General features: G+C 57.2%; 3 protein-coding genes across 3 annotated transcripts; all 3 read left to right on the forward strand.

Moving 5' to 3' along the window:
• The first annotated feature begins 279 nt into the window (after positions 1–279).
• Positions 280–4,909, forward strand: SNRPA (small nuclear ribonucleoprotein polypeptide A). The gene is made up of 7 exons (XM_066638654.1): positions 280–359; positions 1,562–1,660; positions 2,600–2,772; positions 2,894–3,070; positions 3,481–3,654; positions 3,891–3,979; positions 4,485–4,909. Exons 2-7 carry the CDS (start codon positions 1,588–1,590, stop codon positions 4,642–4,644), a joined length of 846 nt encoding a protein of 281 aa, XP_066494751.1. The 5' UTR covers positions 280–359; positions 1,562–1,587; the 3' UTR covers positions 4,645–4,909.
• A 1,163-nt stretch (positions 4,910–6,072) lies between these two features.
• On the forward strand, positions 6,073–9,097 carry MIA (MIA SH3 domain containing). Its single transcript, XM_066638961.1, has 4 exons — positions 6,073–6,129; positions 7,534–7,667; positions 8,191–8,301; positions 8,832–9,097. Exons 1-4 carry the CDS (start codon positions 6,081–6,083, stop codon positions 8,853–8,855), a joined length of 318 nt encoding a protein of 105 aa, XP_066495058.1. The 5' UTR covers positions 6,073–6,080; the 3' UTR covers positions 8,856–9,097.
• Positions 9,098–10,926: 1,829 nt separating this feature from the next.
• Positions 10,927–14,299, forward strand: LOC136661124 (rho-related GTP-binding protein RhoU-like). The gene is made up of 3 exons (XM_066638143.1): positions 10,927–11,137; positions 11,237–11,295; positions 12,344–14,299. The coding sequence occupies exons 1-3, from the start codon at positions 10,927–10,929 to the stop codon at positions 12,791–12,793; spliced, it is 720 nt and encodes a 239-aa protein (XP_066494240.1). The 3' UTR covers positions 12,794–14,299.
• Positions 14,300–18,623: the final 4,324 nt, after the last annotated feature.

Below are 18,623 nucleotides of genomic sequence, written 5' to 3' on the forward strand. Positions count from 1 at the left end.
CTCGTCCCGCCTTTTCCGGAGGCCGCCAACCAATAAAACGCGGGATCCGGGATGAGTGGCAGGTCACGTGCTTTTCCCTTTTTTCCCCCCCCCCTCTGCCCCTTGAGCTGGAGAGGTCGGCCAATCCGAAACCGAGGCGGGGTGGGGGAAAGGGGGCGGGGCTTCTAGGCAGTGATTGGACAGTTCGAGCTTCGGTGGGCGGGGAAAGAGGGGAGGCTGGATCGGATTGATGGAGAGGCCGCCCAATAAGGGGATAGACAAAGGAAGAGGGCGTGGGAAGCTGCGCGCCTGAGCAGGGGACGGGGTTTAGTTGTCTCCGCGCTCTGAGGAGCCTCTTGCCCTGGGCCTGCACTCCATCGGTGAGAGATCGGGCGTATGGGCGGCCATCGGGGCCCGGGGGCTGCCGGGGTGGGGGCTCTGTGGCCGGGCCCACCCGCCGGCGCTGCGAGTTCGGCCCGGAGAAGCTGAACGGGCCGAGTCTGAGCGGCGAAGCCCTCGCTGGGGGCGCCTAGTGGAGCCGCCACATCCGGGCACTTCCCTCTCTTCTGACCAGTACTCCCACATCCGGGCACTTAGGGAGACGTTGCCCCCCTTGCCCTCTACTGGTGGGGGGCCTGCCCTGGATTCCCATGATGCTTCACTTTGTAGTGAAGCATTGGGGGGGGCAGCTCTAGGAGGGGCATCCTCCCCACCCCCCCGAGGAGAGGAGGACTGTGAGCCCTGGCCTCTGAGTGGAGCCTCCAGCTTCAGGAGCAGTCTACCTTGGGACGCTCAGGGCTTGGGACAAACAGCAGGGGAGGACTGTCCTACCTGGGCTGTTAGCTTGGGCTTCCACGAGCAGCATCTGCCTAACCACTGGGAACCCAGCCTTGATCAAGCAGGACCACTTCAGAATGGAACCTCCATATGCAGGGGCAGTTTGCTGTACATCGGGCCGTCTCGCGCTCACTTTCAGCTGTGCCAGCATTGAATTCCCTGGGTTCTGCAGGTTATGGGTCTTGTGCAGAGACGTGGTGGGTGGGGAGGCAGGTGAGGCAGAGCCTCCTCACCCGAGTCCTTCAAAGAGTACTGCCGCCATGGAAGGTGCCCAAGCACCCACAACCCTCGTGCTGTATGCTCTCCATGATTGCGCCTGGGTTGTGGATGCTTGGGTGCTTCCCATGGTGGTAGCGCTTTTCGAAGGACTCTGATGGGAAGGCTCTGCCTCACTTGCCTCCCCACCCATGGCACATCCCTGGTCTCATGAGCATTTGTTTCCCCCTCTTCAGTTTGCTTAGCTGAACTGTAGCAGTGTGGGAGTCCCCTGTCCTTGTTTTGCCCCTTCGGTGCCAGTGGTGCAAGGGCATCCTTGTTGGAAGGCAAGTTTCTTGCGCTAGACCGCAAATGTGCAGCATGCAACATGGCTGCTTATTGGGACTCTCTGGACAGACCCAGGGCATGCTGAGAAATGTCTACCTGGTCCTTGTGTTTTTAGAATCCCTTTCCCGCTTCCCAGCAGGGTCTTGTCCAGCTTATTTCCACCAAACGGTCCTTACAAAGTTTCTTTTCTTTCCCCCTTCAGAGTTTGGCTCTGACAGTATCAGCGCCATGGCTGTCCCAGAGTCCCGGCCCAACCACACGATCTACATTAACAACCTCAATGAGAAGATCAAGAAGGATGGTGAGTTGAGGTCTTCCTAGCTGCATCTCCCTGGGGTGGGGATCCCAGCATCATGCATGTGAGTGGACTGGTCTGAGAGAGAGTCGGAGAGCTTTTTTGTCTCCTTCCAGCTGTGGTTAAGGTCAAGCAGAGCACAATGCATGTAGTGGAGCCTGTGTCACAACGTGTGTGTGTGTGTGTGTGTGTGTGTGTGTGTGAGAGAGAGAGAGAGAGAGACTAACTGACCAACTATGACTCTTACCAGCTTCAGTGAATGTATAAAATGGCCTCACTCAGAAACAGGTGATCCATCAGTCTGTGTAGGTCTGAATTGTCAATGGTGACAGCTTTCCAGTGGGTCTTTCCCAGTCCACCTGGAAACATCTGCATGCAAAGCAGAGGCTCCACCATGATATCCTGTCCAGTGGTGTGTGTGTGCCTGTGTAATTAGGAGAAGTGGAATCATTTCAGCATATGCTCCCATAGTGTCCATTTTATAAATGATCTTTGAATGGAATGCTTAGTGCCCCTTTTCATAAACAGGAGGGGCTGGGAGGATCTGGATAATATCTGGTACGTTCTTTCAGGTGTGGAGGCAGAAACAATGAAGAAAGTTGCAATTTTTTTTAAAAGCAGGTTGTAAACAGGTGTGGGGTGGAACTGTGTGCTTAGGTTAGTTAGAACTCGTTATTTTGTGTTCTGTGATGTTTCTGTTTATGCCAATATAGGTTCTGATTGTTTGTATATGACTTGGTGCATTTGTTTGTGTGATTGTGGAATCTGCTGCGTGTCCCAGAAACTCAGGGGTAGTAGTATGACATTAGGAAGAAGCAGCCAGCAGAAATAAACTGACAGTGCATGGGCTTGTGATTTTCGGCACCTGTGTCCTCAGACCAGTGTAGACGTGGCTGCTTGTCTGGCTGTCCTTGATTGGGTGCTTCTTCTCCCCTCCGCCCCCAGAGCTGAAGAAGTCCCTCTATGCCATCTTCTCGCAATTTGGCCAGATCCTCGACATCCTCGTGTCCCGCAGCCTGAAGATGCGGGGCCAGGCCTTCGTTATCTTCAAGGAGATCAGCAGTGCCACCAATGCCTTGCGCTCCATGCAGGGCTTCCCCTTCTATGACAAGCCCATGGTGAGTGGTGCAGGTGCTCTGTGGTGAGGACTGTTGACTGTGAACTCCTTTACGGGTGGTGATACTGCAACCTTCTGTGCCTTCCCACATAACCATGTGCTTTCTTTCTGTCCATGCCCAGAGGATCCAGTATGCCAAGTCTGACTCGGACATCATTGCCAAGATGAAGGGCACCTTTGTGGAGCGGGACCGCAAGCGGGAGAAGCGGAAGCCCAAGGGCCAGGAGGCGCCTGCAGTCAAAAAGCAAATCCCAGGGGCAGCAGCACCCGTGGCCCCAGCTGTCCAAGGGGCCGTCCCTGTGAGTGGCTGTGCTTGGGGTGGGCTGAGGCCAGCCGCCTGTCTGTGTTGTGTGGGAGGGACAGAGGGGTGGGAAACTCTGATTCTGTGCTCTGGGTTCATCCTGCTGTGTGGATCACATGGAGCAGTGGGGTTGGGGTGGCTGCTTATAGCACTTGCAGGAAGGCAGACTCCCTTCCTGCTAGTGAAGGCCGGTCCCATTTGGCTAGGCGAACCCAGGAGACTCTTTGCTCCTGCTGCGCCCGTGAGCCTGGAAGTGGCAGCTGCAGGGGGCGCTTCTTGGGGGTCGTGAAAGAGGGTGTTGGAGCAGGTCGATCCTTCTCTGTGTGCGGGGGTGGGGAGGAGATGGTATGGCTTGGACTATTGCTGGTGCTCAGCTGGGAGCATGTTGTGTATTTCTGTCTGCTGCAGGGAATGCCACCCATGAACCAGGCACCGCGCATGATGCACCACGTGCCAGGCCAGCCTCCATACATGCCTCCTCCGGGAATGATCCCACCGCCTGGTATGGCACCTGGGTCCCTCCCTCCTGGGGCCATGCCACCTCAGCAGATGTTGCCTGGGCAGATGGCTCCAGCACAGCCGGTGAGTGGGGCAGGGGTGGGGGCAGAGGGTTGCCAGACTTTTGGGAAGAAGAGGGGCCTGCTGACACTGGGGGCTGGGGGCTTTGTGCTGGAAGGAGGTTGGTGCTGCTGCTGCTGCTCCTGAGAGGACAGTAATGAGATGGGAGGTCTGCAGAGTGGTGTGTGGAAGGCCCAGGCTCCATCCTTGGAGGAGAGGATGTCGTGGTCTTGTTAGATTGACTCTCACTGTTCTTTCAGCTGTCGGAGAACCCGCCCAATCACATCTTGTTCCTCACCAACCTCCCTGAGGAGACGAACGAGCTGATGCTGTCCATGCTCTTCAATCAGTAAGTGCTGGGGTGGGGTGACACTATTGTCGCAAGGCCTTCTTGCTCCTGTAGTGCTGGCTCAGTGGCCCCTGTGTCAGGGGAGCTGGAGGCCTGTAGCTGCAGGCGGGGGGCTTTGTTAGGGTGACCATCTGGAGATGGGCTTCAGGGCCAGTGGGGTTGGCAGCGTGCCCCCCCCTTGGCCACATCTCTTAAAGTCCATGCGCGTTTGTGCCAACAGTGGAGTCATTTGGCTTCCTTCTGTGTGCTGGGTGTTGTTGCTGGTCGGTGGGATAAAAAGTCCATTCCCTTCAGCCTGGCTCCAGACACTCTCCTGCTCCATGAAGCCTCTGCCCAGCTGGCTCCATGGCCTTCACCTTTTCTATCCTTCCCTGTCTGTTTGAGTTAAGACTCTGACAGGAATCCTGGCCATAGGTCACTTTGTCCGTCAGAAAATGTGGCCACCCATGTATGTTGGGCTGCATCTGGAGCCTCCTTTGCTTATGTTCCCTCCCCCTCCCCGCAGATTCCCAGGCTTCAAGGAGGTGCGCTTGGTGCCAGGCCGCCACGACATTGCCTTTGTAGAGTTCGACAACGAGGTGCAGGCTGGAGCGGCCCGTGATGCCCTTCAGGGGTTCAAGATCACGCAGAACAATGCCATGAAGATCTCCTTTGCCAAGAAGTGACGAGACCTCCCTCAGCCTTGTGCCCTTTGATGACTTTTCTCCCCACCCCGTTAGTGCCTGTAAAATAGTGTAATTGGTGTATGTGGCGAGTTCTGTTCTGGGAGGTAAGTGTGTGAGTGAATGCAGGTGTGTGTGGATGTGTGTGGGCCCTTGGAAGGTAGTTGCCGATCCTGTGCAGAAGCCTTGTACCCAGGGTCTGACGGCCAGACATTGCACCTGGAGCTTTTCTGTCCCGCAATAAAAAGTGTTTTGTTTTTCAGCTGAAGGCATGACTCTTTCTATGCTTGGGGTGGGAGGCGGCAGCTGTGGTGTTCAGTCAACCTTTTAGAAGACCACTGTACTGTCGCTGTTCTTCCGCCTGGGTGGGCAGTCTCAGGAGGGAGGTGATTGGCTGCCAGGCCTCCATCCCAATGTGGTGTTCCTTTCAGGAAATGCTCTCCTGCTCGCTTTTGCCCTCCCACCACCAAATCTGCCAGGGCCTGAGAGGAAGGACAGGAGCTGGCAGGTGAAGTGCTTGTCATCGACATGGGGACACTATGAGCTGGGTGGCCCACTTCTCTGCAGATCACACTTTTGGCCTGGTCCTGGGACACACACAACATAATCCAGCGACATGGCAGCCTCCCATCTGAAGTATGCCAGTTCCGTGGTTTCAGGCACCCCCTGGAATGAGGGAGCAGAAATTCTGAAGATGACTCGGTCTAGCTCTTCCTGTGTTCTGACGCAGGGGCCCTCAGACACCCCCCGCAGGCATGTGTTCTTTGCCTGACTGGAATCGGTGTCAAGCACTGCTTGACCAGGAGTATTCAGGGCTCAGTGGCCTCCCCCTTCCCTGTTTTCCTTTTCAGAAGCGGGGGGGGGGGGGGGAGGTGATCAGCAGCACACAAGGCCCTTGGTGTGTGGCAGCCACTTCCTGTTTAGCTGGGCAAGGGCTCTCCTTGGCAGTATGTCTGCCCCCTGCTTGTTTTCATGACTGTGGAATCCTTTGACTCCAGAAGCTGCGCGGAAGGGAGAAAGCTTCATTTGGAGAACGCAGGGAAGTGCCCTGGCAGTGCTGGGATGGCCCTGTTACCCTTGGAAAATGCCAGCAAGGAAAGTGGAAGAGAGGCTGCCCTGTGCCAAACTGGAAACAGCTGGGATGGAATTGGAGGTCACATGGCCATCTCATTTTCTGTGTTCTGGGCAAAGAAGCTTCCCAAGAAGCTTGAGAGTAGGAATTTGTAACACGAGTGTGGAACCAAAGGCAATTTTTAATGTACCTGTAGACAAAACTAGTCAGGGCGAGGACCTCAAGCAGCACATTAGTTCTTCCATCCCAGGAGCTGTTGGACTGTCTCAGATTGGACTCTGCAAGAATGGGGGCTGCAGCTTGGGGCTCTTTCTGTGCCAGCCTGTTCTTTTGTGCCCTTTGGGGGCCTGTGTGGAGTGGACGGCAGATGGGCAAATTAGCAGAGAAGAAGCTGTGTGCAGATGCGGAGTGTGACCGTAAGTCCTCTCCTTGTCGTCCTCATCCTGCAGAAGCTGGGCTTGCCCTGCAGCACTGCCAGCCTGGCTTTGATCAGGGGTCTACCCTGCTGCGCTTCTCCTTGGGCTGCAGTCAGCCAGTCCCTGCAAGCGTGCCTAGCACCTGGGGGATAGAAGGGAGCAGAAAGGGCTAGTCAAGTAATGGGGGGGGGGAGCAGCACCTTCCCTCCAGGGAGAAGTGAGTGTTTGGGGCTGTCTGGCTCAGAAAACATGGTGGAGGGAAGGGACCGTTGCCGCGGTTAGAACATTGACGTCCTGGGTGGATCAAAAGAAGGCTGGTGTCCTTGTTTTTTCTCCTTTCTCAACAGTAGAACTTGGGATCTAATGTGTGACTGGCAGGCAAGAGAGGATCCCTGCTGCTCTAGTATGATCTCTGTAAGGAGCCTTCTTCAGAGGCAGTTGCTGTGGGGTGGGTGCAGTGACGTAGCTAATGATCGTGTAGCCCGGTGCCAAGTTCAAAATGTCGCCCCGGAAGTGACGTCACAACCAGAAGTAACATCACGCCCAGGCTTTTTAAGAAGTGGAAAGTGGGAGGAACCCACCTCCTCTCCCCAGCAGCTCACCACCCACTTGCTCTGCTGCCTCTTCCCAGTCAGTGGCATAGCTAAGGCATATATCTGCTACCTGGGGTCAAAGAAGATTTTGTAACCGCCTAGGTATTAATTAGGTAAATTAATAAAACATTATTGGTTCCATGCTGTATCATAATAACATCTCATTGGCACTCAGAATAATCAGTTTCATAGGTGGGTTTGGAGTTAAGCAAATCCGCTTTTTGTTCCCCAAGGCAGTTGTGTTTTCATTTTCTGGTTAATTGGCCATAACTTTTGATAGCAAACAGATATTCAAGTACAGTTTGTTTCATTGCATTCAGCATTAAATTACCTTTCCAGTGATATATAACATGATGGTATTATTCATACATACCAAGATTTTCACAATTTTGGTCACTAGTGTCAAGCTCAGCTTGTCGCCCCCCTAAAGCTTGATGCCTGGTGCAACTGCTACCCCCTGCACTGTCTTTGCTATGCCACTGGGTGGGTGGGGTTTATTGCCTTCCTGCCCAAGTGCCTGGGATTCCTGCAGGTCCCTGGCTGGCCAGGAGGCTAGAATGAGCTGGGCTCTTATGAAGGCCTCTGAAATGGAGATTTTTCATTCTGGCTCCTGGGATTAATGACTGCTTGAAAACCTCTCTTCTCCCGTAATTCACCTGTAGCATTCTCCCCCACCCCGTGACAATGAATTCCACTGGCTACTTTCCATCTGGTCTGAGGCAGGACTTTCCCCATAACAGGTGAGAGGGCATTTTGTAGGGTTTGTATTCTTTGCCTCCCATGTGCTTTCCTTTTCCGCCTCCCTCCCCAGATCCCATCTCTATAGCAGTGGCACTCCATGATTACGTGGCCACTGACTGCCGCTTCATCCACATTCGGAGGGGGCAGATTGTCTACGTCTTCTCCAAGCTGAAGGGCCGTGGCCGACTCTTCTGGGGAGGCAGTGTGAGTAGCCCCTAGGCCCTCCCTGCCTCTTGCAATTTGGATGGTTGTGGTCAGAGCTCCGTTTGGGAAGAGGCTGAATCAAACCCTAAAACTTGCAAAAAGAAAAAAGGCAATGGGTGTGTACCGAGCACTCTTCTCTTATTGCCAGGGAGCCGATGAGAACCTCTGGCTGCATTGTTCAACTGGAGTGTCTTTGGGCGAGGCTTCCCTTTCCCCAAAGAGGCCTCAGTGCCCCATCTGTGACATGGGAGGAATGGAAGGGGATGATTACACTCGCAAGTTCCAAAGGACTCGGTGCTCTGCATGATATAAGGACAGAATAGTGGATCTGGAGGATCTCCATGCAGGCTGATGACTCCTACTCTCCCAAGAGATTATGGATGCAAGGTGGCTCCTGGGAGGGGCAAGCAGAGAAAAGTCTGCTCAGTCCTTCCTGGAAGGGATCAACAGGGTGCACCCCTTTATAGGGAGACCAACTGTGGAAGCTCACAGATACTCCCCTGCCCCACTCTTCTGCTCACAGGTGCAAGGAGACTACTATGGGGAACAGCCTGCCCGCCTGGGCTACTTCCCTAGCTCGGTCGTCCAGGAGAACCAGTACCTGAAGCCAGGCAAGGTGGAGGTGAAGACCGATGTAAGTGTGAGACTCGCTGTGGGGTGGGTGGGTGGCCACATCTGGCACATGCCCCAGAGCTCTCCCAGCGAGGGCTGCAGGCCTGGAGCCCCCCTCCCCTCTCAGTCTCTTTTGCCTCCTTCACCTTGCCAGTTCCTGGGGCAGGGCTTGCCTCTGGCTAGCTCAGCCCCAATGAAGTTTTGGGGTAGGATCACTCGGGGTGGCCCCTCGCTCCAGCCCCTCCTTTCTAGTTGCTGCTTTTAACCAGGCTTCCTGTCATCTCTGCTGGGGAGGGCTGGGGGGGGGGGAATCCCAGTTCCGGCTGCTTAGTGCTGGGTCAGTCAGAGACCACGTCCTGGATTCCTCGTGACCTGCCTTGTCCCCGCCTGTTGGGCAGTCTGGTTATTGCTTTGCACTGGGGTTGACTGAGGGTTGACCCTGGGGGTGGGAGTGCTCCAGGCCCTGTGCAGCATTGCTGCTATCAGTTGAGGGCTGCAGTGCCTGTAGGTGGGGAGAAGCAGTCAGCGGCTTATGCCCTGCTTTTCTTTCAGAGATGGGACTTCTACTGCCAGTGACCTGAGAGGCTTGGATTTGGATGATGCCTGCCCGGCCTTCTTTTGGTGCCAGCTTGCGTGGTGGACTGGGTGGGGAGCCTCAAGCCTGACCTGGCCTTTGCAGAAGCAAGTTCTCTGTCCTTGATGCTGCTGCTGCTGCTGCTGCTGCCCCTTCAGCTGGGGTGGCGAGTGCTGTGCTTAGGCTGGCTGCCACCTGTTGAATGTTGCTCACCTGCATGTCCTTAACATAACCATAAAACTTCTCTGAGCAAGGCACTGTATGTCCCTGTGCTCAGTGTTCCCTTCTGGGTGAAGTTCCTCCCTCAACAGCTCCGGAGGGTAGAGCAAGGCTGGGTTCTGGCAGAGGCTTCAGTTCCTAACCAACCAGCACGACCCAGTTCCTGAGTTGGGCACACAGCCTTCCTTTCACCTGGGACCTGTTGGAGAGGAGGGCCAGCACCAGCTGTCCAGGACCCTGCTGCAGCTGGAGGTGTCAGGTGGCTCGGAGCAGCACTGGTGGCCAGTCGCCTTGGCTCCACAGCCTGTTGGCGCTTAGCTTGGCCTAGCGCTGCCTGCTTCCTCCTGCTACGAGGAAGCCTGCCTGCCTGCCTGCCTCCCTCCCTCCCTCCCCTCCTTCCGCTCCTGCACAGGTTGCCAGAGATTGACATCTGCTTTGGAAAGCTGACTCACGTGAGCCAAGGCAGTGTGTGGTACCACAGGCTTAGTGTGAGGGGAGGGCCGAAACGAACACTGGTGCCCACTGAGCCCGAGGGTAGTGCCTCTGTTGGTCTATGCAGAGCGCCCCCTCCCACCTCTGGCCTCCGCCCCACCTTCCTCACTGTTTGAGCTGAGCCCCCCCCTGAGAATACTACTGCTGCTCCTTGGGGACCAGCTGCTATAGGGGGGATGCCCAGCTGCAGCACCAGGGCCTGCCTGCAGCTTGAGATGTGGAACTGGGTGGGCAGAGGTTGGGCTTGGCTCTGCTTTGTGCCTCCAGTCCTCCCACAGCTGGTGGCCAAGGGTCAGCTTTGGGCCATTTCCACCCCATTTCCCCATTTCCACCCCATTTCCTGTAATGGTTTGGTGTTTCCTGTTTTGACTGGTGCTGGTGGGAGGTTCCAGGCCACCATCAAAGGGCCAGAACAGTGCCCAGAGCAGGACAGGCTCTGTCTCAGCAGAGACAGAGGGCTGAACAGCCTTGTTGGAGCCCAGCCTCTGCTGTTGTGCCGAGTGGTTGTGAAGCTGTCCTGGGGCAGTCAATGGTACTCCTGAGCGCGGGCAGAGTGTATTCCTTTCCTCAGCTCCTAAACAGCAGCCTATTCTTAGGAGGCACATTTCCTCCAGGTTGGAGCTGGCCTTGCCTATCTTAAAGGGGGGGGGGGGCGGACGCTTCCAGGTTCTCCTCCCAATCCCAGTTTTCCAGCGGGGGGTGGGGGAAGAGAGCGGGCCTCAAGGGGGGGGGGAGAATGCTTAGACACCAGGGCAGTCCCAAAGGTGAGAACCAGGCTGGGTCGGAGAGGGAAGCGGTGATCCAGGCTTCTTCCTGCCCACTCCGGGCTCTGCGCGTAGCAGAGGGTGAGCCGGAACTGCGGAGAGGGACCCGTGCAAGCAGGACACGGACGAGCTTGCCGGGGAGGGGCTCGTTCGCCAGCTGGGGACGTTTTCCGCGGGGCAGGGGTGCCCCCCGGGATGCCATCGGTGGACCCCGGCAGCAGCGGGGGGGCTCAGAGCCCAAGCCTGTGGGCGTCTACTCAGAAGTAGGTCCCATTATAGTCAATGGGGCTTACTCCCAGGAAAGTGTGGGTAGGACTGTGGCCTCAGCTCTGTCCCTCCGCGGACGTCGGGCGGGCAGCAGCCCCACAGGTGGGGAAGGGCCAAGCCCCGCCGCGCACGCGGAGAGCGGAGCAGCAGCCCGCTTTGCATGGTCCCCCCCCGCAGGGCAGCGCCCGGTCCCCTGCGGGGGTGGCAGCGCAGCTCACCTGCGGGCGGGGGGGCGGGGGGAGGGCGGCCCCGCCCGTGGAGCGCGGGGCGCGGCCAGGCGCAGGGGCCGCCCCGCTGCGGGCTGGCAGAGCCTCTGCTGGCCGCCCCGTCGATGCGGCCGCAGGAGGAGCGGGCGGGCTTCGGGGCGCTGCCGCCGGTGCCCCCGCGCCGTGCGCGCGGCGGCGGGCGGCGGGAGCTGGCGCGGGCGCTGGAGTGCGTGCTGCTGGGCGACGGCTCCGTGGGCAAGACCAGCCTGGCGCTCAGCTACTGCGCCAACGGCTTCCCGGCGCGCTACGTGCCCACCGCCCTCGACCGCTTCTCCGGTAGGGGGGCGCCTGGGGGCGGGCGGGCTGGCTGGCTGCGGGGGGAGGGGTCCGCTGCCCCCGACGGCGCCCTGAGCCCCCGTCTCTCTCTCCTCCTAGCGGTGGTCAGCGTGGACGGCGCCCCGGTCCGGCTGCAGCTCTGCGACACGGCCGGGCAGGTAAGGGAGCCGCCTGGCTGCCGGGGGCACAGCCTGCCCGTCGGGCTCGGAACGAGGACGCGGGAAGCCCCGGCCGAGCGTCAGCACAGAGCAGTGGCGTAGCTGGAGGGGGGCGAAGCGCTAAGTCCTGCAGGGAGCTTCCCGCGCGTGCACGCGGCCCCTTCCCCTCGGAGTCAGGCGTTCCGCCTCCATCCGCCCGGATGGCTCCGAAGGAGAGCGGCCGGGTGCACGCGCGGGGAGGCTCCTTGCAAAACTGAGTACTTCTCCCCTCTAGCTACGCCACTGGCGCAAGTTCTCTCCTCCCCGCCCGCAGCTGTGCCTGGAGTTCCCCCTCTGGCCGGCTCCGCCCCAGCCTCAGAGAACCCTCCCCAGGCTCCTCCGACATGATTCTGAAGCGCTCCCTCATGAGGGCCAGAACCTTGCTTTTTTCAAAAGGGGGGCTGCTTGTGACATGTCAGTCAGTCAGTCCCTCCTTCCTGCCACTCCTGTGGCTGGGCACTGCTGGGGCGCCTGGAATGCTTTGGGTGAGCAGCAGAGGGGGATGACCCAGCAGGCAGGCCCCTCACCCCCCCCCCCACTGAGCAAAGTCCTGCCCCTGCATCCCCCCTAATTCACCTTCCCACCTCCCCTCTATCTTGGGGGGCTTATCGCAAGGGGCTATTGGGGCTTAAGCCCTGGACGCTGTGGGTGTTCAGGGCAGGGCACTCTGCCAGAGGCAGCACTGCCCAGGGCCCCAGCCCGAGCACTCCTGGGGCACCCCCCCCCCCGTCGCCGCCACCTCCTTTGGCATCCTCCTGCCGAGATCTGGCACTGGGGACTCTGGATTCTCTCCCTTCTGGCTTGTTGCGCTTGGGCAAGCAAGGGGAGCAGCAGGGAGATGGTGGTCTCTCCCCCGCACCCCACTTGAGGAGGCTGTGACCCCCAAGGGCTTGCAGTCTAGAAGCAGCTGCAAGGAGACCTGGGGGGGCAGACTAGGGGCCCTGTGGACCAGAGCTGCAGCCACCAATGTCTTTCCTTTTCCTTCGTCTTTGCCGCCCCCCACGCCCAGGATGAGTTTGATGTGCTGCGCCAGGTCTGCTACCCCAAGGCAGATGTCTTCCTGCTCTGCTTCAGCGTGGTGTTGCCCACATCCTTCCACAACATCTCAGAGAAGTGGTACCCCGAGATCCGGCGCCACTGCCCCTCCACGCCGGTGCTGCTGGTAGGGACCCAGTCCGACCTGCGCCAGGACGTCAAGGTGCTGATCGCTCTTTCCCGACACCAAGAGAAGCCAGTGCCTCCAGCCGCTGCCAGGTCCCTGTCCACAAAGCTGGGCATGGTGGGCTACTTGGAGTGCTCAGCCCTCACCCAGCACAACCTGAAGGAGGTCTTTGACACAGCCATCGCGGTGGGGCTGCGGCAGATCGAGCAGCCAGGCCTCAAGGCCCGCAGGAGCACTGCCAGCCGCCTCCGGACACTTTCCAAAGCCTGGTGGAGGAAGTGTGTGTGCACACGGTGACCCCTGCCTCTGCCCACCAGCGTGAGGCATGCATTTCTGCCACCACTGGCTAACATGTGTGGCACTGCAGGCACATGGCTGTGCAGCCCTCTGGTCTCCAAGCAGTACTGCTGAGAGCTGGATGCGCCAGTCAGGCCAATCGCCCAGCAGCCCCTGGGTGGCAGTCATTTTGATTCTGGCCCACTGCCCTCAGTGGACTGTGTCCGGACTTCCACTGCAGTGAGGTCTCCTGCCCCCCAAGCTGTGGGGAGGCCCTTCCCTGATCTCCCAGGGCCCAGTGAGATGCCTTCCATCTTGCAGCCTGCTGCCCAGGCGGGAGAGGGGAATCTGGGCCGTTCTCTCTTCCTGCGCAGGAGAGACTTGCCCCAACAGGAGGAAGAGTTCCCCCTAGAGTAGGAAACTTTGCACATGGTTGTGAAACACCTCTGTGTGTGCGCATGAGTGCTGCGTTTCTGCAAGAACAGAGGCCGAATCCAGTCCCCGCCCTGCCCGACTGGAATGGGTGGGGTAGAGTGTCAGGCCTGGGAGACAGGCAGCATTCCAGTCAATTTGAATCTCTGGATTTGGATTTTAGAATTCACATGTTGAGGCTGCCATCCAATGCACACCTACCTACCTGGGAGTAAGTTCCATTGAAGCCAGTGGGGCTTGCTTTTGAGTAGACATGCTTAGGCCTGCGCTGGGAGGCACTTAAACAAACCAAATGCATCTTGCTGGAAGATTTATGCATGGCATAAATGTTTGCACCTTTGTTTCAAAGCAGAATGGACGGGGCAGTAGCATAGCTAGAGGGGATGCAGGGCATTTGAAGTCAGGTGTTTGTCTCTGTTTTGCTCCCCCTGCCTGGAATGGCTCCAAAGGGGAGGGGCTGCTTGCATGCTGCAGTGACTCTCCCTGCAAAACTTAGTGCTTTCCACCCCCTCTAGTTATGCCACTGCTGGGGGAGATGACAACTCTGCCTCCCCCCACTCTTTCCAGTCCCTTGGTGGGGGCTCTGCAGCCGTGTGATAGCAGGCCTGGAGGAGCTGCAGGTCCCTTTGCAGAGAATCCCACCAGAGCTCTTTCAGGTCCCAAGACTCCCTTGAGTGCCCCTCCCTCCCAGCTGCCCTGCCCCAGAGTGGTGGGAATCCATGGGTCTTTTGCACCTGGGATCCTGCAGCCATCCAGGGAGTCAGGGTCTTCTGACTGAACTCTGTGGTTCACACATGTACCCTCCTCTGCTTTGAGAGGGGAGCCTCTGCCGAAGTTTGGAAGGACTTTTTACTCTACTCTGTCAGAGAGATTTTCTCAGAAAACTTGCAGGACTTTGGAAAATGACATGAGGTGGACTCTACTGCCCAACATGAAGAGGCACCCATGGCTCTTGTCTGTCACTGTGTGTAAGGGAAAGAGGTGGTGCAGCCTCCCCCCCCCCCTCAAATCTCTTGGGTTGTGTTCACACTGGAGTGTGTCTATGGGGGGGGGGGAGACTCACAAGATTTTTTCCATCCAGAACCAATTAAAAGATAAGCTGTTTCCTCTCTCTTGTGCAACGTGTTCTGCTTTAGCTGTGGGGGTATGTGCGGATTTGGGGGACATGGACTGCTACTGTGAGCAGGGACTGAGACCCCTGAGTGTGGACTGTTTGCTGCCGGCACTTCTGGTTCAGAAGGGAGTCCCTCTGTCTAGCCATCCCTCCCCCCATTCCTTTCTAATTCTTTTCCAAGGGTTTTCAACAAAAGGAGCAGGATCCTTGGACTCCTGTCCCCTGATGTCAGAGGTGTGGGTGCTGGACCTAGTTATTCATTGGGAAGGGTCACATACTCTGCACATGCTCAGAGACACTTGGTGTATGGATTGTGCCTTCAGCTGTTTCCAGGGCTTGAATTTGGCCTTCAGAGTTGTATTCTGGGACTGAGGCTGTCAGTAACTAGAATGGAAGGGGGAAGGCCTGGTCCCTATTGATGTAGCCTGTGCCTTTGGTAGCAGCCTTGCTGCAGGGACAGCTGAATTTCAGCCTCTCATGCCCTACCATGAGGGCTCTTTAAGGGAGAAAGGGCTCTTCTTCTTCCCCCCCCCCCAGTGAATGACTCAGCAGGAGCAGCTGACTTCTTGGAGATAAGGGGAGAGAGATAAGAAGGCAACAGCCATAACCAGGGCAGGCCAGCCAGCCACTGCCTCTTTCCCAGGTCCTGTTTATTCCAAAAGAACATAAGAACAGCCCCACTGGATCAGGCCATAGGCCCATCTAGTCCAGCTTCCTGTTTCTCACAGCAGCCCACCAAATGCCCCAGGGAGCACACCACATAACAAGACCTGCAAGGCCTCCTGGGAATTGTAGTTTAAGAACATAAGAACAGCCCCACTGGATCAGGCCATAGGCCCATCTAATCCAGCTTCCTGTTTCTCACAGCAGCCCACCAAATGCCCCAGGGAGCACACCAGACAACAAGAGACCTCATCCTGGTGCCCTCCCTTGCATCTGGCATTCTGACATAGCCCATTTCAAAAAAATCAGGAGGTTGCACATACACATCATGGCTTGTAACCCATAATGGATTTTTCCTCCAGAAACTTGTCCAATCCCCTTTTAAAGGCATCCAGGCCAGATGCCATCACCATATTCTGTGGCAAGGAGTTCCACAGACCAACCACACACCAAGTAAATAATTTTTTTCTTTTGTCTGTTCTAACTCTCCCAGCACTCAATTTTAGTGGATGTCCCCTGGTTCTGGTGTTATGTGAGAGTGTAAAGAGCATCTCTCTATCCGCTCTGTTCATCCCCTGCATAATTTTGTATGTCTCAATCATGTCCCCCCTCAGGCGCCTCTTTTCTAGGCTGAAGAGGCCCAAATGCTGTGGCCTTTCCTCATAAGGAAGGTGCCCCAGCACCTACAAGGGACCTACAAGAGGGGGCTACATTATAAAAATGGGACTTATAAGAGCATAAAGGTAAAAAAAAAACAAAAAAAACTATATATGCAGTGTTATCTTCATTTTAGTTGTCAAAAGGGTTTTGTGGCTCCCGAGGTTTGCTTTTCTCCGGAAAACGGGTCCAAATGGCTCTTTGAATGTTTAAGGTTGCCCACCCCTGTTTTAGTCGCTCTCTTTTGCACCTTTTCCATTTCCACTATGTCTTTTTTGAGATGTAGCAACCCTGTCTCCAGGTCGTTTATGAAGAGGTTGAAAAGCACAGGTCCCGGACAGATCCTTGGGGCACACCGCTTTTCACCTCTCTCCATTGTGAAAATTGCCCATTGACACCCACTCTCTGCTTCCTGGCCTCCAACCAGTTCTCAATCCACGAGAGGACCTGTCCTCTAATTCCCTGACTGTGGAGTCTTTTCAGTAACCTTTGGTGAGGGACCGTGTCAAGCGCCTTCTGAAAGTCCAGATATCTAATGTCCACGGGTTCTCCCACATCCACATGCCTGTTGACCTTTTCAAAGAATTCGATAAGGTTCATGAGGCAAGACCTGTCCTTACAGAAGCCAGGCTGATTCTCCCTCAGCAAGGCCTCCCAAATTCCTCCCAAATGTGGGCCCTCCTGCAATTCATGGTGGTTAAAAGAGGGCACCTCTGAGCCCTGTGTAGAGTGCTTTCTCCTTATGACTAACAACAATGACACCTGCCCCAAACTGGGACTAGGGTCAGGGCGAGGGGTGGTGGTTGTGAGTTCCAGGTAGACCTGAGCCTCAGCACCCCTCTAGAAACTATCGGTCTCCATGGATTGAGTGTGAGAGGCATCAAGGGGGGGGGGAGTATCTGAGGAACCGAGTGGCTTGTGCCATTCCCTGGGACCAGGTCTGTTTTGTCTTGGCTCCTGGCTGTATTCAGAGCTGGGAATGAGAGGGAGTCACTGAGTGCCATCTTCAGCAGCAGCACAGCATAAGTTGACTCCCCAGCATCAGACAGGGGCCCAGTGAGTGTGGACCCCTGCCTCTCCTCCTGCCTGCCACAATTGCTGCTCTGGGCCCTTGCAAGGCAGCTCAGGAGTACCACAGAGGCCAGGCTGGTGCTGGACTCCCCTGGGCAGAGGCAGGCTGCCTGGCAGGGCAGGGCAGGGCAAGGCAAGCAGGAGAACAAAGAGCACAGGGCCTTGCGCCCAGGTGTCCAGGCTCCTGCCTGCCACTCCCACATCCCGCTGCTCTGGTTTGACTTTCCAGCAAATGGGCCAGCCCCTCCCCTTCCCTCCTGACCACCCCTGGCCCAGTTCCCTCCCTGGGAGATGCAGCCTGGTCAGGGCTGTGGGTGCCTGAGAAGGGGAGCAGCCCCACTCTGGGCCCTCCGCCAGCTCCTTGCCCTTTCTACAGCATGTGTGGGGCAAACCCAGCCCTGCTGCAGGATCCAGCTTGATGGGAAGGAGGAAGTGCCCTGCAAAACCCTGCCCGGAGCCCCAGCAGGGCACGGCTGTTTGCTTGGCAAGGACAGGCTGTTCTGCCGGCGCCGGTGCTTCTTTCTGGGCTGGCCTCACAGGGAGGGCTTGCAGGGGCCTGCACGGAAGGAAGGCAGAGCAAGAACCTGGAGCAGGGCAGAGTACCTGCAAGGGCTATCTCTACCTAGCCTGTCTCACCACAGGGCCAGGCAGAGTTGCGGTGGGACTTGCATTCCGTCCCATCTCAGAGCAGCCCCCTCACAGTCAGGTACATTTAGTGGTGAGGGCAAAGGAAGGGGGGCCTCTGCTTGGGTATAACATGCTCTTCCCTGTGCCCAGCATCTCTGCAGTTGTGACTGTGGGTCCTGATGGCAATTCTTGTGATATCCATCTTTCTGCTGACGTACTCTCCTCCCTGTGGGGTGGGCACAGTCAGCCTATGGGCGGAAGGCCCTTCAGTGACAGCCACTCAGAGGAGAGGTTTGGTCCCAGAGGGAGACCTCCCTGTTCTTCCTGGGCTGCCAGAACCCCTGGCTATGTCCCAGGCCTTGAGGAATGATCCCGGGTGCACACCCCCACAGACCGCAAGCATGCAGGGCGCTCCTCCAGCCACAGGCCAGCCATGGGGAAGAGTGCAGGCTCGTCCTTGGCAGCACATCACATGGCAGAGGGCCTGCCCTGGTTGCAAGGTCTGTCCTTGGAGGGGGGCTGAGCCACCCCTCCTTGCAACGGCTGTCCCTGCTGGTTTTCAGGTCCCTGCAAGTCCAGCCCCCTCCCCCCCCCGTTTCCTCCTGCCTCAGGGATTAGCTGTTCTCCCTGCAGTGCCAGTCTTTGGCTCAGCCAGAGAGTCTCCTTGTGACTGACTTGGCAGCCCTTTTGCTGCTGCCTGGGGAGTACCAGTGCAGCCCAGCCTCTGCTGACCACTGAGCATATGACTCCCTGTGCCCATGGAACTCCACTGCCTGCCTCCTCTCAGAACTTCTGCTCGGCATAGAGAAGGAGAAGAGCATGGATCCTGCCCCCCGCCCCCGTGCCCCACACCCCAACTTCCCTTTGCCTCAGATTCTCCCAGCTCTTCTGCAAAGTGAGGGGTGCTGCAGGCTGGCACATGGAGGACCACTGAGGAGGAGAAGGAGGCGCTGCTGAGGGCGACAGCTCAGTCTTGCCAGCTGCATGGCCGTGCCCTGGATTGAGCCACCTGGGGTGATTTTTCTGCAGAGTATGAGGGGTCAAGAGAACGGGAGATGCAAGGGGGAATGGCCCCTGATGGCCTGAAAGCCCAGTCCCCACATCACATGTGTGCGTGCATTGCTAGAAGCAAGGGGAGCAAGGCACTCTGTCCTTGCTCAGAGGCACTCTCTCAGAATCATTTCCCATGTTCTGGACAGTGCCAAACCTCAGTTCTGCCTGGGATTTGAGGCTTGCCATTTGCCCTGAAGTTTCTGCCTGAAAAGCAAAACTATGCATCAATGGGGC

The sequence above is a fragment of the Tiliqua scincoides genome, chromosome 10 (genome assembly GCF_035046505.1).
Source record: "Tiliqua scincoides isolate rTilSci1 chromosome 10, rTilSci1.hap2, whole genome shotgun sequence".
Classification (NCBI taxonomy): Eukaryota; Metazoa; Chordata; class Lepidosauria; order Squamata; family Scincidae; genus Tiliqua; species Tiliqua scincoides.